Source organism: Pelecanus crispus, chromosome 7 (genome assembly GCF_030463565.1).
Source record: "Pelecanus crispus isolate bPelCri1 chromosome 7, bPelCri1.pri, whole genome shotgun sequence".
Taxonomy (NCBI): Eukaryota; Metazoa; Chordata; class Aves; order Pelecaniformes; family Pelecanidae; genus Pelecanus; species Pelecanus crispus.
Window position 1 is genome coordinate 28245719 of NC_134649.1, and position 22820 is coordinate 28268538.

Here is a 22820-nt window from a genome sequence, read left to right on the forward strand (position 1 = left end):
GTAGGTACTTTTTCCCAACTTCAGTTTCTAGAAACACAGTAGCTCACAAGATCCATTAAATCCCAAATCTCCTTTGAGTAACATGAAAGTAATCCTGTTATGTCAAACTGTAATATATCAGTGAGAAATTATTGCTTTTATTTGTCAAAGCAAGGAAAGACACAAATAAGCATCTGTCATTTTGAAGTAGAACAACTTGGAAATGAGCAGTCTCACAAGAAATGAAAAATTTTCATTTATTTTACGCAGTAGTTGCTGAGTGACTTACTCAGGATGTTAGTAGTAATTACTATATGAAGTTAAATAATGCTTGAAATCGTCATTCTCCTGCTCGACTTATGCTCTAAAGATGACCTCTGCAACAGGAATAGATTGCTTAGATTACAGTGAAAACCATGGTGTTTGACATGAAAGCCACATTACCCTGTACTAACTGCATCTGAATTTGAACAAAATGTGCTGGATGTCTACATAAAATGATACTAAGCAAAACTATGCTGTTTGCTGGGAATTTTGGTATACAGTGCTCACCTGAGTATTTTCCTGTCTTTTCTGTCTAGTGTTGAGGGTGAAGCTCCAAGCAGTGAAACTGGCACATCTTTGGATAGCCCATCTACTTACCATCAAGGACCTATAACACACAGTTCAGCTATAAGTCCAGACCATTACGATCATTCTGCTTACGGGCTGTATTCTGTCTCTCCTGGACAACAAAGATCTCGGAGGCCGAAACTTCAGCACTCAACATCCATACTGCGAAAACAAGCAGAGGAAGAAGCTATTAAAAGGTCAAGATCACTTTCTGAGAGCTATGAACTCTCTTCAGACCTACAAGATAAGCAGGTATTTGAGCTTTGTTACCCAATTTATGACAATGGCAACATATCTGTAAGCTGGTAAAAAGTCTTTTCTAGCATCACTTCAGTTGTGATGCTGAAAATACCTTTTTTTCCTGTGACCAACTTAGTTCAGAATAGTCACACGTCAGCATTTCTGAGGTTTTTGACTCTTTTTTTTTTTTTTTTTCTGTGTTGTGTCATCCCTGTGTCCCATACATCTTCACCTCTTCCTGAATAAACACATAAAAGATATGTTAACAGCGGTAAAAGTAAAAACAGTTCTACTAGAAATTGTCATTTCATATATTAGAATGTACTAATGAAAAATATTTTTCTAAGAAAATGAGTCATTTTGAAACCTGGATATCTCTGTTGTTGCTGAATAAAGGATGAACTTGTTGCAACTGATATTCTCTCATATCTGTGGGACTAATTCAAGCTTAATTGGTTTTACTCAACTAGGCAAAACTCCCATATGCTTTACAAAGAGCTGTATGGAAGCTGTGTAGATGTTCAAAGTCTTTGTCCCTAAAAAGGCACTTCTGTAAGACAGTCAGCCTCAGCCATCCCTTTTAAGCTTTATTCTGAATGTAGTCCTATTTGAAAGATGTTTATTGCCATATAAGTTCATATTTATAATTTGAAAATGATGCTGTAGTAGCGTAAGCTATGAAAATATGCAGGGTGCACTGGATTTCACCTGATAGATGAGCAGTAGCCAATAAATCAATGGTTTTTTGGTTGTGGGGTTTTTTTTTTGTTAGAGATCTTTCTTGCCACAGAAAATTTTGTTTACTGTGAATCATTGTGGTATATTGCATAGTTACTCCAACTTGTATGTCAACACGGCAAAAGTGAAAGCAGGCAAAATTCCGCAGACAGGAAGCAAGCTACTCCTGCCTTTGGACCACACATTAATAGTTGGTGAAATTTATAGGGGCTAAGTCTCACTTGCCATCTGTTTGTTGTTCTGAAATTTCAGGTTGGATTATCATAGTATTGTTCCAGAGAGACCTGGAAGAACAGAGCTTGAACTCTGAGTTAAAGTTCAAGGCAGTATTTGGGATAGCAAGTATGAGTTTAGTTTAGCCTTTACTCTTACCAAATTCTATATTGGAGTGGGGACATACCAAGTTCCTGATTCTTGATCTAGATTATGCCAGCTCTGCTATTAAATTGGACCTCCTTGTGAGATAAAAATGTTACTTCCTTTTCCACCCTTGGCAGTCATTTTTGCTAGATGTTTCATAAGGGATTGATGTGGAATGTTAAGCTTACTAAAGAGGTCTCTTGCACTGCAGATATCCCACAGAGCCTAATTCCATCTGTCCTTTTATGTCGGTTTGATAGAGAATGAGGACTGCAGATGTTATTTTGTATTTGTTTAGGGAGTCCTACACAACAAAAAGTGACAATGATACTTAAAGGAAGCTTGATAGTGAAGAGTTGCTTACTGCTCTTGAAAAGCTGTCATTGAAATCTCAGAAGATACTTAAAAACTACTTAGGAGAATGTCCAAGGCTTCACCTGAAGGCAATATGCATTAAATATGCATTGAAAAGGTGCATTAAATGTGCATTAAAATTTATTAGGAATATCAGTCACAAGTCTAGTAAATCATCTAGGCAAATTCCAAAATACTTTTGATTAAAATTCCCACCAAAACCCCCTAATTTATGATTATCAATGATGATGTCATTTTCTGCGTAAACCTGAAGGACAACAGCCTGTTTGCAAGAATGAAGTCCAGATAATTTCCTTTATAGAATACTAATTTTTGTTTTATTCTTTCACACCAGCTATGCCTGGTTTGTTTTCTTTAGGTTTGACATTTAATGTTGAGAGGACAACTAAATGAACAATTCATTTGTTTTGAGATTAGTCCAGCAAAATAATCTCTTACAATTTATTTAAACACACGTGACCTAATGTATACTACAGATAGAAATAGTAGCAAATGTGTGGCAGCAGTGGCACACTGTTCTTAATATTTTTTTTTAATCTTCCGAATGCCTTACAAGTAACCTTATAGCTTCTGTGACATGTGCAAATGAGGAGACAATATAACCCCTATTTGGGGGTGAAAGGCTAGACAATTTTTTTTAAGACAAACTACAGAAAATTATGCAGGGATTTACAGATTCCTAGCTGAGAGATCAGTCACAGCTTTTTGAGCTTAGTTAAAAGAAGTTTCAAGATACAGTCAAAAGAACAATTCCTTAGCAGTAATCCTGATCTGAGCCCATCTGAGAAGTTGGCCTCCTCAGTTATGCCAATAACTGTGCATAATATTTTTTGCATCTAGAATTAAAAAAAATAAGAAAAAATACTGATTCACATTTAAAAACACCGAGCCAAAAAGGAAGGGGAGTGGAAGCTGCTGAACCAGGCAATAGCACTGAAAGAAATACATCAACTTCTCCCACATGGTAGACGTAATGGACTAGAAAATATTTTTTAGTAGCATTTAGTTCCTTCCATAGAAGGGGGATGAAGCCCCTCTGCACATCAATATCTGAACTTAATAATTACTTGGAGAGATCTCCAAAGTGTGAGGAGGAGAGATTGTGTGTGCACGTGCATGTAACATAAGTAATTAAAACATGATGTCTAATGAAAAAGGGTACCTGGATTTGCAAGTGAGGAGAAGTGATTTTTGAATCACTGGTGTATTATAAAAATTGCATGGACTTATACAGAAATGCTGCCAGAAAAATGGTGGGTTTCATTGTAGTACTAAACATTGATTTGTGATGTATGTTTTGTGTTTGTGAATAATATGGATCCAGCAAAGACTGATAAGAACAGAAATTAAATATAGGGGAAAAATTGAAATAAAACTAGTTATTCATCTTGTTCAGTGTATTTTAAATAGGTGGTGCTTTCCATGTTTTGGAAGGAAAGGTTTGAAAATATCTAATGAGTATTCCAAAGTATTGACTAAATGTCTAATGACTAAAGTCATTCTCACTAGGTTAAATTGATAGTATTTATAATGTATTTATTTTGCATATTCATTCTGTTAATTGGAAACACTGGCAATCTTGAGTGTAATTACAAGAATGAGAATAGATTTTAATTTGTATTTAGAAAGTCTGAAATACATTCTTGGTTTGAGGAAGACTGTGTATGTGGATATTGTATCACAGAAACCTCTCTGGAAGCACACAGCCTGGGTGAAACAGTGCTACCTGGTTTTTATTCAGGTAAAAAGCAATGCATGCCTGGAAAGGTGGTGGCTGCTTTTAGAATTTACTCTCAAAATATGGCAATTTGCATTATACTTGGATTTTACTTCTCTATGGTTGTCCCTACAGAGAAAGAATGACTTCATTATGCTGCATTATGGTGCTGTCTTGTCTGCTTGACATGGGCACACCAATGCTAATGTGTGAAAAACAAAATTTAAACACACACTCACACACACAAATTACCAACACCTTAATTTTATATGACAGTATTCACATAGTCATATTTTTGTCTGTATGTTTATGGTGGAACTTGCAAATGACTATTTGATTCACTACTTGTGCCGTTGTTAGTCTGGAGCTTTTGAGTTTTTACTTTCAGGAACAGTATACGCTTTGAAAAATTTCTGAAAATTAAAGTTGTTGAAAGAAATTTTTTTTTGTTATACTTTAACCTTGTTCTAACCTGCATCAAGTTACAAAGTAATTGTGTTTACCCTTTCACAGGTGGAAATGCTAGAACGGAAATATGGAGGCCGTCTCATAACTAGACATGCTGCTCGTACCATACAAACAGCTTTTCGCCAGTATCAGATGAACAAAAATTTTGAGCGTCTTAGAAGTTCTATGTCTGAAAATCGTATGTCAAGACGCATTGTACTGTCCAATATGAGAATGCAGTTTTCCTTTGAAGGACCTGAGAAAGTCCACAGCTCTTACTTTGAAGGAAAACAAGTTTCTGTTACAAATGATGGGTCAAAGCTGGGATCCCTGGTACAGTCTGAATGTGGTGACCTTGGAGAGTCAGCTACAATGAAGTCTCCAGCAGCATCTACTGATTTTGCTGATGCTATAACAGAACTGGAGGATGCTTTTTCTAGGCAAGTGAAATCCCTTGCAGAGTCCATTGATGATGCACTGAATTGCCGTAGTCTACATTCTGATGAAGTCCAGACTCCGGATCAAGTTAGAAGTCGTGAAATGGAAAGGGATAGTTGTGCTCAGACTAAACCAGCAATTCACAATGTGGATCACAGGAAGCTTGATGAGATGACAGCGTCATACAGTGATGTTACGTTATATATTGATGAGGAAGAGTTATCTCCACCCCTTCCACTTTCCCAGTCAGTAGACAGACCGTCCAGCACAGAATCTGATTTGAGGCTCCGGTCTGTAAACTCTTCTCAAGAGTACTGGTCCATGACCCACAAAGATGATAAGATAGACACTGATACGAGCTGCAGGAGTACCCCGTCACTGGAATGTCAGGAACCGAGGATGAGAATGGATCATCTACCATTGCTAACTATAGAGCCACCCAGTGACAGTTCAGTAGACTTGAGTGATCGGTCAGAGAGAGGTTCATTAAAGAGACAAAATGCATATGACCGAGGGATCACTAGTCAACAAGGAAGCCCGAAACACATCCCTCACAGTATTCCTGCCAAGATTATATCCCGAGAGGAACAAGAGGCAAGACATAGGGGTAGGCCTATAGATAGTCATTTAGCTATCAATGGCACAGCAAACAGGCAAAGCAAATCAGAGTCTGATTATTCTGATGGAGACAATGACAGCATCAACAGCACTTCCAACTCTAATGATACAATAAATTGCAGCTCAGAATCTTCTTCTAGAGACAGCCTAAGGGAGCAAACCTTGAGCAAACAAACGTACCACAAAGAAACTCGCAACAGCTGGGATTCCCCTGCCTTCAGTAACGATGTTATCAGGAAACGCCATTATAGGATTGGACTGAACCTTTTTAACAAGTACGTACAGCATTTCCTCCTTTTCCCTCTGTGTTTGTTAGAAACATAGCCAGTGAACCAGGAATATTTTTCTTGTATCAAAGACTGGTGTCTGATACTGACTTTTCAGTGAAAAAATAAGCTGCTCGTGGTGACTGTTCATGTTAGAGTACTTACAAGTTGACGTCTTCATAGTTAAACAGCTTCAGGGGAGAAGAAAAAATATAATTATATGTATATATATGGTAGTAAACTATTGAAGAGGATGGATCGGATTCCTTTCTTGTTGAAAAATACGGTGGCCTAATCCTGATCCAATTTTTGGTGTTATAACAAATTCACATTTCTTCCTGCCCTAATCATGTAGGTATAGGAAAACTTGGCATATGGGAACTAGAAATAACAAGCAGTGTAAGATGAGTTTCCTGTTTAACACAGGCAGGGCCTGAAATTTGTTCAGTAGATCTCATCAAAACTTTGATACTAAAAAACAATGCACTGAATATTTTTGTGCTAAATAATTATTTATTATTTATATTTTTTTTTTATTTCTGCCTATGACTGTTAATTTTCCCATGTGTGGAGTTGTTTAAAACTTCTATAAAATAACTTTCTCAAGTTTCTTTGTTTTACTGAAATACTTTCTTTGGACACTCCCATGTGACTGTAGAAAACCATGAATATTGCGATAGAAGGTAACAATATACTGCTTAAACTCTGTATTCACGTTACTGGAGTTACACAGATCTCATTAGAACTTCATGTTGTATAAGTTTTTGAAATTTTGTACAGAGTACTTCAGGTTTTCTCTATGAAAATTTTGTAGCTTCTGAAGAGCTGATAAATATTTCAGTGTGCTGCCATAGACGTTGCTTCACAGTCTCCTACAGCTTGAATGAGTTCAGCCCTCCTTTCCAGCTAGCAGTGCTGTGATCTGTTTTGTTTGGATTAATAGATCAGTGGTTCATCATATAATAGTATGTTGTAACATTGTAGATAATTAAAGCTTTTTTATGCCATCACGTGAAGCTGTGCATTACAATATTAAGTATGGATTGGTCAGCTTTGGCTGTAAAAACTTTCAGGTTTGTTCTTTTATCTTTGCAGAAAGTTAGGCCTTTAGAGAAGCTTTTAACCAATTGGAAGTATGTAAGTCATAGGATCTCTGCAGCTTTTGCTGCTTATGATAGTAGACTGGGTAGGAAGGTGTATCAATTTGCTTTTTTTAGAAGGTTTGAAAACATTGACATCCTTGGTGTTAGGGATGGGGAGGAAGGTGCTAGTACCGTTTGGCTGACATTTGAAAGACTTGGTGTTTGCTTGGTTTTTTGCACGGGAATTAAACCTTAAGCAGTGAACGATCAGTGAACTTCAGGCTTGGTAATACAGTCTTTTGAGTCAATTGCAGAAGGGTGTAAGAAAAAAGGTGAATGGAAAAAGTGCTCAAGCAGCATGCAGAGATGAATGAGAGCATTGGAAATTGTCAGATGCTTCTCGTCACATGCTGTATCAGTAGGAGGCTGAAAGTGAAAAATAAACATTGGGAATAGAGAAGAATAGAGACTGTTATTTGAAACACATCTAAGTGATCTTGCTGCATGGACTTGAACAGAAATAAACCTTTTTTATATATTGGCTGGTTGTAAAATTACTTGCAGTTTCTTAGCAGTGAGTTCTAAAAGATAGCGCTGTGCAGAACTCCAGGCAGCACCTCTGTGTGTGATCTTTTGCTCTGTGTGATTGTTTCATTCCCCCACTGCATTTTATCTCCAGTATTGATACAAAACTGAAGATTCTCATTACCTTCTGCCAAGTCACTGATTCTATTGATAGCTCAGACAGTTCCCAAGTATCCCAAGTATCTTGGTTTTGATTATGGCTCTTCAAGCCCACAGATTGTGACATTTCATTAATAGCCTTATTTCCCCTCTGTGCAATGTCAGGTATTGAACCATCATAGAATGTGATGGTGCATGAATCTGTAAACTCTTTTGAAAGGGAGCTGGGAAACTTCCAAAGCTTTAGTCTTTAAAAAGTTCAGAAGGAGACTCTTAAGAGTGTGTCAGTGGGCTTGCAAGCTGCATTTTGTGAGGTAAGTGAAGGGATAGGGATTGTGTTCAGGCACTTGCCAGGATTTACAGGTGATGATTTCTTCAAGATGAAGACTCCTTTTTCCTTTTATATGTGTGCTGTTACGGGTGCATTAGTTTCAGTTAACTTCTAAGCATTACGCTCGTTGTTCTCAGCACATGAAGTATGTCACAGCATCTTGTGTGTCCAGATGTTTTTTGAAAAGCAAGTGACATTCTAGATGTCATTTGCCTTCGCAAAGGCTGCTGCTATTTCACATGCAGAACAGCATAAAGGAGGATTGCCCAACCTGGTTAGACATGGGCCAGAAAAGGGGTCTGCAGGTCAGATGGACTTTCTGCAAATCAGTCCTGTCTTCACAGTTTCTCTCTCATGACATGGCAAAAATGCAACTGCTCAGCATCTCATGTGAGCAAGGGTCTGCCTATGCATTCAGTCCCACGTTGCAAACTGCTTGCGCTTCCTATCGTGTGACCAGATGTACACCCGTGATGTGATGGGATACATTTTTTAGTCTACTCTCCAGTGTTCAAGTCAATGCAGCAGAATCACTTAGATGTCTTTTGATCATTTGATCTTTCATGACACATTTATGATCATAAAATGAGGGAGTAGTACAAGTCTTGGCAGCGGGCTCCTGAGAGGACGTGCTCCACCCATACGGAAGGACTGTGTGTAGAATTGAAAGAAGTGGCTTTGAAGTTACCTATTGCAAGAAGTGAAGTTTCTTCCAAATGTCTGCATCTACCATAGGAAATATTACAAATGTCCTTTACAAGAAGTTCACGTTAATTTCATTGCATCTTTGAAATCCTGCTTGCAAATTAAGATCCCAAACCTTAATTAACAGATAATCATGTAATTTCTTTCTGGTGCATGAAGCTTGGCTGAAATGCAAGAGTTTAGAACCTTGAAGAAGTGCATGAATTGTAGTAGAGTAAATACTTCTGCTTTGTTCACTAGGAGTGTTGAAAGAACGAAGTTTTAAAAAGCATGGAAAGTCACTATCCTCACAGTTGAAATTTCAACAGATGCTTCATAATTTTTCTGGCTTTCCTGTAACAGTAATAATTTTCAGAAGCCAAAGTGCAGTTTGCTTACCAGAGGCCTTTTATTAGAATAGCCAGTTATGGGTGGAGTAGAAGTTAAGCACAACTGATAGTCTAGTTCACTTAATCACCATTATATGCAAAACATTAGTAGCACAAAGGTCCTTGGAGAATGGAGACTACACAGGACAGTAGAGACAAAACTGTAGGTAATTGAAAACCATTTTTCTAGGAGTTTTATCTCTTGATCATAGAATTTTTTTAAAACTAGGTACTCAATTTGGAACCTAATTGTTGATTATAGTACTACACTTTTTTAAAGATGTTTTGCGGTATCCACTATACTAGAACATAAAGTATCACGCAAATGGAATGATTTCTGCCAAATAAATTGTAACTAAGTAAGAGCTTCTGTACATTTTCCTATTTTTGAATGGCAGTAGTGATATCACCCTGTCAATAGGCTGTCAGATCGTGTGTTACCATTCATTGCCCTCTTAAAGGAAGGACTGCAGGTGCATGCGCAGAGTGCAGAGGCTCCCAGGGAAGCTTGGTGAGGCCAGCTGTGTTGAATTAGGCATTTTCTTCACTGTAGTTTGAAAGGGTTGTAGTCTGGGAGAAAGTACATTAGAAACCATTCCTCCCTTATAGGCAGAAGGAAAACACTACCTAGAAAGGTTTCTTTTGCAGGCCCCAAACCCTGCCAATGCAAATCCAGCCTTTGAGACTGGTTTGCTTATAAACAAGGCTTCAAGAGGGCTTTTGACTGCTGCTTAAAAAAAAAAAGGGGGGGGAGGGGGGGAGTAAAAAGGGCTGTGATTTTATTCTCATGTTTGTTTTGACTGCAGACTGGAAATACCAGGTTTACCAGTTATTGCAGCCCAATCTGGTAGGATTTTCAGGTTCCATTCTGCTACCGGTGCACTGATGGTTCTAACAGATTAAATACGACTGAATGGTTTAACCTCAGTAGTCTGAGGAAACCTGTCCTGCCCTTGGGTCAACTTTGCAGTTGGTAGTAGCAAACTGTAATTCTGTGCAAGAGCTGTGCGTGTATAGGAAGAAGTATATTGCCAGATTCCCTCCTCTTGTGCCACCATGATGGTGTCAGTAACTGGCTCCTTGCTGAGTATTTGTGGCTACCAGGTATGTTTGTTGATAACACAGCCCTCAATTACTGTCTCCTCAAACTGCAGTGACACGCCCAACTGGGCCATGTCAAACAGAGTACCCTGTAGTGATTATTCAGCATTCTCTTGGGCAGGGAGTACAAACGCTTTCTGTATTAATGAAGTCTGTTCAACAAAACTTGGACATTAGAGTGGTTTGAAAATTTGATGTGACTGTACCTAGTATTATAAAATATGGGAGATAAAAGTTTGTGTTTCTCAGACTCAGTTTTTTAATCTAGCAGAGACTAGAGTCATATTTACTATCTCCTTTGGGTTACCAGATATTGGAAGATGCTGTTAAATGTCCTCTCATCTGGCCGATGTTCCTGTGGCATTGTGATTTCTTGCCATGGGAGCCAGTCTTGCTGGTACTGGTGCCAATTTCTGACATTGCTGGTGAAGAGAGACTGCAAAGTACAGCTCATGGGCCATTTGCACCATGCTGCTCTGCTTTTTATGCTGCGGCATAATTTTGTTGAGGGCTCTTTCTGTGTAGTGTTTTGTTGAAGGTTTTACAGCCTACCTTTGCATGTACACCTTGGAGGTAAATGAACATAAGACCACTTTACATTGCTAGAACAGAGGCTAGGCTATAAATATTTTTACAATATGTTTTCCTAGATGCCTTTCACCACCGCCACCACCACCCTTTTTTGTCCTCTTTTGCTTTCTGGAAAGAGTAGTGACAGATGGAAGACTGTTCCCCATGTGTCCTCTGCCCATTGCAGCATACTGTTTTGAAGAGTTTTCTTTAGCTTCCTTTATAACAGGCTATTGTCAAGGTTCCCACTATTCCAAAGTTCTCTCAAAGGATTTATTGACAGACCTAAAAAGGCATGAGTATTTGTTTACATTATGCAGTGATGTGTCATCTTTTGACCTGTAAGCCCTGAAAGCCCTACTGGCTTCATTTATTGCATGATCAGGATGATTTTATTAAAAACTTAAAAATCACTATTGATATGAATTGAATACTAATTCCAGGAGCAGACTTTTTTAAACATGTCTAGGTTCCTTGGAGTGTTAATGTAAGTATTTCTTTATTTTATTAAGCAGATACGAGAGAATTTGCTGAGTGCTGGTGGGATTATACCAAATACAAAATTGCAAATTACAATTTCTAGAGAAATTCTTGTTAGAAATCTGAGACGCATAATAATAATATTTGACAGAAGGCACATTTTTCATTTTCCATGAAAGCAGCTTTAACTGTTCAACAGAGGTATACGGTTTCCATCATTTACGTGTAGGTAGAGATTGAAGGTAATTTGGATTCCAAAGTACTGTTACATTCAGAAAGTACTGCAAACTTTTTCTCTATTTGAAATCCTTAAAATTTGCTAGATGTTATTAAATTTTTTTAAAAAAGGAAGTTTCACAAGTAGCCATTAAATACTGTAATAAGTGTACTGATCTGATGTTTCTCTGCTTACACCAATCACATGCCTAATGAATTTCACTTGAGATGCTGAACATACTTTCTGTATTGCTTTTAGTCAGGTCTCACAGCATCCATTCAGCATTCTAATATCTGCTCTGAAAACATGTATTTTTAGACTGTCCCCCTTAGAATTTTAAGTTGAAAGCTTATTGGAAACATTTCTAATTATTTTAGACTTTGTAAGTGCAGATTGAGTAGGAAGGAGAAGGTGTAAATCAAACAAAGTTGGTGCTGTTTACCTTTGAACCAATTCTTTTATTTTGTCAGCTGATATCTAGTATCTTTGCAAATCGTGTATCTTCCATAATTTTTTTTTAATGATTCAATAGAAAGAGGAAAGGGGAGACAAGAGGCTTGTTCAGGATTTCGCAGCAGAGCCATTTGCCATCCTCGCGTATATGCTGAGAGGGACTTCACTGTTGTTACAACATCTGGACTGCAGATTATTCAGCCACAGACAGTTCCAACAAAAATTAAAATCAAAGCACTCTGTGTAGCTTGTCCTCTAACATGCCGAGGAGTTAGTAAGAAGAGCAGAATGTTCTTAGTATGACTCTCATTACTTCTAAAAATGTTTAGCCCTAAGTGAGAACACCCAAAGGAAAAAAAAAAAAAAAGCTCTGTATGTTTTGCTTTGTTCGGTGCGTGTTTTATCTTTTTTCCCTGAGGACCTATTTTTCCTGTTTTTTTCCAAAATGGGTGCTTTGATTAGCATATATTATGTCCCGCCCATAAGAAGCAGCTGAAATGTATAACTGTGAGAATTCAAGCAATAGTATATTTAAGTGCCATTTTCATATATGGGCACAAGGATTGCCTTTATTGCCATTAAAAAGGAGTATAAACTTTACCGAATGTTGAAAGCAAATCTGGCTTTTGAAAGCCTGCACTATGATCAGCAGTAACTGTGTGCGGGTGTCCCTGGAACCATGAAGGAGCCATTACCTCATCCTCTGCCGCCAGCTCCGCCTGCCCTTAAACATTCTGGGCACATGTCTCCCTCCCACTGCTACGTGCCAGGAATTGGTAACTGGTTTGCTCTAACAATGCCTGGGTGCGTGCTCAGGATACAGTTGGTTATTAGAAAATGACCCTATGAATGGAGGAATTTGACTGGGTGAGCAGCTCCCAGACAAGCATCTGATGTGACTCTGGATGCCAGAATTTTAATTTGGTCCCCCTGCCCCCAAGTCTCCAGTGACCAAATTTTGAGGGTGAAAAATGTGATCAGCTGCCTTTGCAGGCAAACAGAGGACAGCCTGAACAGGGAGTTGGGAAGGCTGCATAGGAACCATTGGAAGAAGAGTTAAGGAAAAGAGAAGGGGGCACCAACTCTTTCCTCCTGTTTAGCAATTCACATCTGTCTGCTGAATTGGGGTTTGGTGGATCTGTAAATGAAAAGTCTGGAGATCTTTAAACAATATTTTTGCATTGCCAATTTAAAAGGTATTCCTTTTAAAGTAAATGTGATTGTCAGTGTTTTCCATTTGCAGTCAGCAGAGTTGCAGAAATTAAAGGTGAAGTGATTCTGGTATGTGTAACTGGGGTGAGGGTGTGGAAAGAGAATTTAGGGCAGGGACACTAGAAAACGTTAAGACAGGGACTGTTTCTCAGTTTCAAGGACATAGTCATCTTAATGTCTCATTCCTGACTGCAGTTGCATAAACATGAAAGCAATACTCAGCCCTGGCAAATAGTTCTGAGGGAGATGTATCTTGTCTCAAGGTGGAGTATATTTTGCTCTGCTGGCAGCTACGAACTCTTTTCCCTACTGTTTGAGAAAGGCAGGGATGCAGTGGGGTCAGAGGAGGGGAGAAAATCCTCATAGAGTGTTTTGGTCCATTTATGTAACTAAAATATTTCCATCTTTCTTGTGAGGAAGGAAGGAGTGGGGCGGGGGGAAGCAGGCCGTCCACTGCCAAGAGAGGGAATAATGAGGAGCTACAAAATCTGCTATAGCATGATGACTCAGGATTGTTTTTACTAGCCAGGACATGTCCAGCTACTGCATTGCAACTGCTTGGGGTGTGCCTTATGATTCTCTTCACTGTGCTAACTGCTTTGTTCCTCAAGGCTGATGCTTCTCATATGGAAAAATCCTATTTCTGAAATAGCTTTAAATTCTATTTTTCCTCCTTTATTAGAATAACCCAGACTTTCTGCTTGGACCCTTCAGCTGCCTTTTATACACTTTTTACGGTTTTGTAATCAGCTCTGATTCAGGCAATAATTTTCAGACAAGCCTAAACATTCAGTAGCAGTAATAATGTTTAATGTATAATTTCCTAGCACTTTACTAGGAAATAGTGACATAAAGAAACTGATTGATCAGACAGAAAGTAATGGTAGAACTTAATTGGTTTAGTGTGGACTTGGTAATGTTAGGTTAATGGTTGGACTGGATGACCTTAAAGGTCTTTTCCAACCTAAACAATTCTATGATTCTAACTGTTCAGGCTAGTTACCCAATTTTGTAAAAACACATGTCTACAGAGTTTCCTCTCTTTATTTTGCTCCCCCACCAAATAGAACTGGGCACTGAGATCACTTCCTACTAAATTCTTTTGTTAGTGACATGAGTATAAATTAACTTTCACTGAACAGAGATTACTTCAGGTAACTTGGTATAATTGTAAGCAAGCTGTGACCTTCACATCTGTGGTGGTAGTTTTTTGGTTTGGTCTTGAATGAACCTCAGAAGTTCACTCAAAACTGAGAAGATTAACATATCATATTTTAGCGGAGAGAAGTCTTCCCCACTGTGGGGGAAATTGCAGGGCTCCTGCCCAAATGATGTGAGTAACTATCTCCCCATTTCCACAAGATGCAGAGAAGCTGTGAGAAACGTGCTGTTTCTTGGCTTAGTTTCCTGAGCCAGAGACTCTTTCTTGTAATTACCAGAAGGTGCAATTTACATCTAGTTTTTCTTTCTCTTCATTAAACAGTTGTGTAACATGAGGAAGACACCGATCAGACTTCCCAGTCAGTTTCTCTTAATTTTTTTTCCTTTCAGTCCCTTTCTTGCATTGCTGGATAGGTGAGTGAACTCTGACAAGTTGGCACTAGTTTCAGTAGTATTTTAAGGATATTGGGGTTTTTCTTCTTTCCCAGAAGGTTTAAAATAGGCATAGTGATTCTCTTAGCTTCATTGCAGCAGCAGTAGGTTATTCAGCAAAAGTGAAGGAAGAAGTACAACCATAGAAAAAAAAATTAGCTGTCTGCCAAACTAAGGAGAATATTCAACTAGCTTGTTATTGCCAACTTGGCTATTTTAAAATATTTAACTTCTTAAATGATTCTAAGAAAAATCTTAGTTTCTTGCTATTAAAAAAGCCATCCCTGGATTTTAATGTTAAACTAATGCTTAGTTTTGTGACAACTGTAAATATTTTCAAAATGGGATCTCTAATATCAAAGGTAAGGAAGATTATTTTCTTTTAACAGAGGGCTGGCATCATAGCTGCATTAAATTCTCCACCCCCAACATGAAGAGATTTCTTTGGCAGTAGCATATCTGTGAACTGTTTCTGTTTGCAGTGTTGACAGCCTCTAAGAAATGTTTGTAGTTCTGGTTTGTTTGTTTTCTAGCTTCTCTCAGCTTATGGTCCTTTCAGTGTAGCGTGCATGTGTGTGCCTAAACGCAGACAAGACACAAAAAAGCATAGATGTGCCTTCAGAAATACTGAAGTTCTTTCTAGGTGTTTCACCAAGCTTCTCGTTTTCAGTCAGGCTAGCTTTATCCCCCTTGTCTCAGACGGCTGTAAGAACAGTGTGTTTGTGGTTATTTACATTGTGTGAATAAATCCCTAGTTTACCTCAAAAGATAATTTTGGCATTGCTGGGTATTGGAAATCTAGACTTGGGCAAGCTGCTTTCTGTGGTCTTTTGTTTATTAATGCTTCCATTTTACAGCTCTGTTATTGTCTGAGCATCTAAAAGAAAATACAAAGATTTAACGTGGGTTTGGATGCTCGTAAGCTTTACATGTTTAGCAAGTCAGAAATGGGAAAGGTTTTATACATCTTTGTACTGTGGTTTTGTTGGATGTTTCTTTTTGAGGTAGTGCTTGCAATTCTGTTCTGTTGGCCAATGTGGACATAGGCACTTTATGTACACTGTGGCTTGGTTAGTACAACTGATTGTGCAGCTATGGGGGGAGCTTGACTGGATTTAAAGAAAAAAAACCCAAAGCAAAACAAACCACCACCAAAAAAAACCCAAAACCAAACCACCCACCAAAAAACCGCACAAACACAAAACAACAAAATCCCTTTTTCTCCTAGTTCAGTTAGTCAGGAAGTCCTAAACCAGCAATAGGAATGAGAGGAGACTGATGCCAGTGCTGGCACTACCACTGCAGTGCTCACCTAACTACAGCACTTAGGTTTAATGTGTTTGTTTTGCAGTAAGACTGGCTGCACTGGTAAGTCTAGTAGATAACAATAAATGCTGAGTTTGTGCAGATCTCTTTCTTACCATCTAGAATCTGACTAAAACTTTCCTCTACCAAATTCACTTCTCAAATTCACTGCGATGTGTTTGCAGAAATAGTATTTCCTATAATTTTAAAGATAACATTTTGAATATCTAGGTAGTACAAAGCCTCATTTCCCAAGTATCACTAACCCTTGGAATCTGCTGCATATGTCCAACAACAGCATAACGTGGTGTATTTCTAACTGTGTTTCCTTTTGTGTCTTCAGCAGCAATCTGTGCGTCTGTCCTTGCTCCTACCCTACCTGTTGGGTTGTGTGAGTACAGTCCTTGACAGCTTTGCTGTGAACTGACTTGGGAAGTCAGTCAGCAGATGCTGTTATCCTTCCCCTCTTCAAAGGAGGAGCTCTTTCTGACCGTGGCTTTCCTGCTTTCTCAAACTCTGGCAGGTCTGGAGCACCTCTGAAAACAGAATTCAAGCAGAGGAAGTGTCAAACCAGGGACTGGAATTATGTGATTTTGACAGTCCGTATTTAGTAATTCATGGAGCTTTAGGGTTGGTTTTTGTCACTGGTAATCCAGATTTTTCTGCAGCAGCTAGTTGGTGATTATCTTTGCAGGCTGATGATATTCTCACGTGGTGTAAATGATTGTAATAACATGTATCCTAAAGTTGTCTGTCAGTGGTTCCTCCAACCAGGTGAAAGTTGAGACAAATAATGACACATTCAGAATTATAGCTGTCTGGATCACTGCTCTCCTTACTAATTTGCTCATGACAATAGGCATATTAGGAATGCAGTGTTTTTCTAAAGTTTTTCTGAACTTGAAAAGAGCGAAAATATTGCTTGTGTTTAAAGACAGGGTGATTTTTCTCTTAACTTACTGTTAGCTTCACTTTTTAAGTAAAATTTCATTGGAAGTACAGCTCTTCAGCTTACAAAGCCACCATTTTCTATTAAGTACTTTTCCTGTTGAATAAGATAATGTCACACCTGGTGGTGGGGGTGGGAGGGAGCCTACAACAGCAATAAAACCCCCTGAACCTCCCTAGCCTGCAAGGTGATTAAAAAAAAAAGAAAAGAAAAAGAAAAAAAAGGAGATTGTTCTTCCATTAAGCTGTTTGATAAGATTTAGTTCATATTAAATTCAGTTTCTTGGTCAAGAGTATTGAATGAATTCAAGGTTTCAGATCATCAAAAATAGAAATACGAAGAAAATTTTGTTGGCAAGCTAAACTTCCAGAACAGAAACCAAAATTAGCATTTATGAGCTGAATGGGAAGCTAGGGAGATACCCATTGGATAAGAAAACTTTTCTTCCTCTATATTCAATACCCACATTTAGCCACAGAAACTTACTTTATTTAGAACTTTATTTATGCACATTCCCATATAACCCTTAACCTTCAGAGTTCTCCTGTGAGCCAAATAGTATTCATTTTGGTGATAGGAAAACTGAAAACATTGTACGCTGCCTTGCTCAGTGAGTGATACTCTTAACAACTACAGAGCGGTACCAGCTGCCTCTGGCTACTTGTCCTTTATGCCATCCTTTAGAATATACTCTGTTGTATGCTGTCATGAATTGGGATGAGGTACCAAAAGACCACCTAAAGCTATAGGTTCTGTCATTAACAATTATCCTGCTACTCCTTGCTCTGAGAAATCCTTTATCCCAGTTGTAGCAGTGACTATCGGAACCTTCAAAGAAAGATCAAAGTAACATTATGGAAAGTTACAGTTCTCATCTCAACAGGTAGTAGAAATTCCCTAGAAAAGCCCTTTAATTCTTGAGTTCTTTATTTTTAACAGTAGCTCTGTACTGGCTTAGTCTGGGTGCTTGGCTGTTGGCTGGGGTCAACCCACAAGTAGCTCTTCGGTTGAGGTCAGTGATATTCTCTAGGATTATAGTTGTTTTTCCAGAACAGAACAACAAAGTTAACAGTTTTTAGAGGACAGATTTCAAAATAATATGATACAATTTTATTGCTCTTTAGTTGGCAAATTTCAGTGGGTAGGGCCATGAATTAGAAGAAATAAAAGTTTCTTCACTGTGGAAATGACTCTTACAGGTTTGTTATTCTGAAGTTTATGTCACTGCTACTATAGTTTGATTTGTCAAATAGGGAAAGAGTAGTCTTCATTCTTACAGTTGAGAGTTTTCAGGTACTATTTTCATATTATTACAGTTCAGAGTTTACATTGCTTCCACGTTACAACTTTTGTAACAAATTGGACTACTTTCAAATAATCCTGGACTGCAAAACTTCCTGAGGCTTTACTTCAGCATGAAGAAAGTATTGATGGGAAAAGAGCTTTTGGCTTCCAGTGTATCGCTAAATGGCTTTTTAAGTCTGTTTTGGAGACTTACCTAGCCTGGTTTGAAGTGTATTTGAATAAAGTGATTTCATATTGCTGAACTAGAAGCAGAGCTTCTTATGTGAAACAGCAGACCCTAACTTATGTAAAATTGTACAGCTACGTAGGAACTGATGTAAAATAGATCATGTGTAACCTTTGTGATGATTTTAAATGTTCAGGCTTATGAGGGTGGTAAGAATTGAAGTTGTCATTTAGTACAACAAGTAGTGATCCAGCATTTTCTACATCTCAAGTAAAGATGATCTTTGGATCAAGTTGTGCTTTTCGATAGTGGTGTTTTCTGTTTTGACAGTTGCTGGAGAGGAACTCTCCTGGGTTTGTATCACTCAGAATTTTATGGACAAATGTAGCTCACTAACAGAGGGGATGGAGAAGACTATTCCTGTTTTTGTCAGATGCTGTGAATTTAAATTCAGAAAGATTAAGAATTCTGAAATACAACTCACACACATATGAATGTAGTGGTTATATTACTTACAAGAAAAGGGTACTTTTTGAGTATGAAGGAGATTAATTTCACAAATTTGTATTTAGAAGATGACCGTATGTGTAATCTTTCAGATTAAAAGAGCTGCAAAGCCTACTGGAAGAAACTGAGATTTGGAACTCCCTTTTGATTAAATTATATATATTCCTCTGATCTGTCTAACTCTTAATAGGGTAGTAAGTGTATAATAGTGTAATGTAAAAGAGTAGGAGAACTGAATGGTGATGTATTTAGTAATGTTATTTGCAATTAAAAACCCCGAGGAAGGGTTGTGATTGTATGATCAACCTTGTATAAAAATAGTATGGTCACCCTGACCTTTGACATTGATTTTGCTTGCCTTAAAGGAAATACCATTCAGGTCATCCAGCATGCTGCAAATCATTCACTCTTACAGGTGGATTTTATATTATAATTCCTTACAAAATAAAGATGATGATGGAATTACTTGTTCAGTAAAGATATCCCTTTAATATCTTTAAAAGGAATTATGGTTGTCTGTTGTGTCACGCTGCTGGAAGATGCAGTGCACAATATGTGCTGTCAGGGGAATTTTACATCACTTTAAAAGATAAGCAGCATTTGCCTTTTTTATTGCCAGAAACCAATTCCATCCCTAACCCCCTCCCCAGCACACACTTCTTAATATGTTAAAATTAGTAGCTTCGGCTTGCTTTGTTTTGAGATCTGAAAATAGTTACAGCTAAATCTGGAGGTAATGTATGAAGAGATGTAAAATACTGCAGAAACTATGGAGGTGCTTGTCAGGGAGGGAAATCTGGGGCAATGGCTGTGTTAAAGGACAAGTTAAAAAAAAATCAAAATTAAATGGGAGCTCCACTATTTCTAATTGCTTCTTTTTGCATGACTGACTTTATTTTTTTTCCCTTATTTTTTGTACTCTCAGCTTTCAAGTTACACCTCTTCAGATGTTTTTGTTCAATAAGTTTAAGTTTTGACAGCAGGGGGGTGGGAGGCCAGGGGTGTTTTCTTTGTTTCTTGTTTTTCATCAGCAGCTTTTTAGTTCAGTTTCTGGAAGGTGCAGCTCTCCCAGCAACAGGAGCATTTAGTAGCTGGAGTTGGGCTTGTCTTTTGCATTGACAAGTGTTTTGACTTTCACGCCTGAAGCTGCTTGCATATAAAGCTTCTCTTTGGAAGGGTTATGGAGCAGGAAAATGTGTAATAACATGCAAAGATGTGTTTCAAAGCTAGCAAGCTATTAACAGTGAACAGTATGTTCTACAGGTTGGTTACATTTATCCTGAAACTATACTAGCCCACATTAGTAGTATCTTAGTCGAAAGTGATTGGCAAAATTGTTGTAAAATTTTAGTCAGATGCCTTCAGATCCAATGGAAGAAAATTAATAGTTTTGCATTCTCATTTCTCCTCAGAAAACCTGAAAAAGGAGTCCAGTACCTAATTGAGCGAGGTTTTGTGCCAGACACTCCAGTTGGTGTTGCCCACTTTCTCCTGCAAAGGAAAGGTCTCAGCAGACAGATGATTGGTGAATTTCTGGGAAATCGACAAAAACAGTTCAACCGGGATGTGTTAGAGTGAGTATTGTGTGTGGGGAGGAGGTAAGCATATTTGAGTGTTCAAGTAAGACATTTCATCAAGCTAGAAGTAGCAATGGTCTCTGAATGTTTTTTGCTTATCTCTGGATCTTGTTCTGAAGGGGGGGGGGAGGGAGACACACACCAGACTCTTAAGGGTTAAGAAAGAAAACATACACATGAGCAAATATTTATTTCTTTGCTTTCCAGCTAAGTTACTGTTTCTGTTATTGATCCAGCAAGATACTTAAAAGGATTTATATTCCCTGTAGTCATGTACATTTACTCTAAATTTATGTTTTCATTTCATTGGCATTAGAGTATGTTATTCTGAAGTCTTTTTCCTTCCTCAGGCTCTCTAATAATTTACTGAATGAAACAAAATAATATTATATGCAACAGAAGGCTTCATCAGTAACAGAACATGAAAATAATTATTACAGCCAAATGGCTCAGATGTTAGATAAACAAGGATTTCAGCATGTACAGGCATATGCTGACAAGATCTATACAAACTGTTCTTTTCCAAAAGATTAGATAAACAAAAAGTGTTTTAAAAATCAAAGAAATTCAAAGCAGAAAATTAGACTTTCAGCAGCTTGGTCATAAATTTCTGAAACTTGTATACAGAGTAGACCAAAATCAAATGTTCCTTTATTTTAAGAGGGTGTTCATTTAAAACACGTATTCTTTTGGGGCTTTTTTTTTTTTTTTCAATCTGATATACTGACCTGTAAACATGAATGCATCTTAGCCCAGTTCTATTCAAGGAATTGTATAAAAAAATTTAGCTAGATATTTACAAAGCTGCTGAGAATGAAAGCAAAAAGCCCCACATCTTGCCCATTAAGGATGACTAGGAAAAATTCTGACCACAGGTTTTAACCAGAGTATAATGAAAGCTGTACTGAAATTTGCATTGGTCTATAGATGTAGTCTTTCTTGAGGGCTGAATGTTGATACATAATATTGGTACCATAATATTGATATATCGTAAAAAATTTTAAGGTTATGGTATCATGATACAAAATGTCTGCCAACACCTTATATTTTCTTTGCATATTTCTTATAGACTGCTCTTGCTGGCTTCATACTGCAAAGATGTTGGTCACGTTCTCTGTAGTCATCCTGATCTTACTGTTATGCTGTCAGAACTTGTGTATCTCAAATTGCAAGCTTGAACACTGTATTAGTACAGCTAATGGCATGTGTACATATGCCATAGACCTTTTTTTAGAGGTTTTCTCTTTTTTTTCCTGTGCCTTGTTAAAGGCTGCCTTCTTATACCCAGCAGAAAGTGATGGAAGAGCCTCTGTACCAAAGCATGCAGCCAGCCATACAATACAGAGTAATAGAATATGGCTTGATTTTGATGCAATCCCTATTCAGCATGAGTCATTATTAGCTACTTGTAATGATCGTCTGGATTTTGCAATTATGAGTCAGACTAGGCTGGAGACTTTCCAAAGAGTGTGTATTTTCTAATTTTTTAAAAGAAAACAGTACAGGTCCAGGACAAGATGATTTATGATCTTAGATGATGCATTTTGTGATCTTGAACAAATTGTTTGCCCTCACAGTCTCAAACAGACTAGCAGAATATGGGTAAGTAGAAGTGTGTCTCTGCTAAGTCAGATGCTGTATCTATGACGAGGTGAATTCTTAAGAGTAAGGTCATAATCACCTACCTATAACCCCACAATGATTAATTGAAATTAATCTATTCTTAAATAAGCTGTTTCAGCTATGCTTTGGGGCAAGGAACACCCTGTAAGCAGTACAGTTCTCTTGATAGTGTTCTGAGCCTTGCCTGCAGATAGGAACAAGGTATTCCTTCTTAGAGACAAAAGAATAGCATTTCATCTTAAATATCACATTTACAGATTGGAGGTAGATTTTGTCAAACTGATAGTAACTCCAGGTTGTTACATAGAAAAGATATTTTAACAGATGATCCTTTTTCTGTTACACAGTTTAATTTCAAGTGTCTTGCTTTGATTTGTGTTCAGGTTTCCCAGATCCTGTACATTAGGGTGTTTTAACTGTTTGAAATCTTCTTTTCACTGGAGCTTAGAAAATATTCAAGAGAGTAGCCTAAATTTTTGACCAAGAGCTGCATTCTGGGCCTACTGTAGTTGCTACCTGGTGGTAGCTCACGTGTAAAGGCATTGTTTGGGTGGCGGGGGGCTGGCATAGCTGGCATTGATGTTGTTGCCCTGGCCAACTTTTGGGGCACATCAGACGTGCTTCCTGAAGCACTGCTGCTCTGCAGTGAGCCTCGCTTTCTCTCTCTGCCTGACCAAGGAGTGCTTGATGTAATAGAGATGTAGCTGAGGATCTGGCCTTCTACTGCGTCTTTGCATCAGAACTTTGCATCTACTGACTTTGCATCAGAAAACAAAAGTACAGCCACTTAAAGAAAGAATAA

The 22820-nt window shown here is 38.0% G+C and overlaps 1 protein-coding gene across 1 annotated transcript in view; it reads left to right on the forward strand.

The window, feature by feature from the left end:
• Positions 1-22820, forward strand: part of IQSEC1 (IQ motif and Sec7 domain ArfGEF 1) — a 65169-nt gene that overhangs the window by 16776 nt on the left and 25573 nt on the right. Inside the window, exons 2-4 of the mRNA XM_075713661.1 lie at positions 561-843; positions 4535-5799; positions 20231-20392. Coding sequence (XP_075569776.1) covers positions 561-843; positions 4535-5799; positions 20231-20392 — 1710 coding nt within the window. The remainder of the gene's footprint in view (positions 1-560; positions 844-4534; positions 5800-20230; positions 20393-22820) is intronic.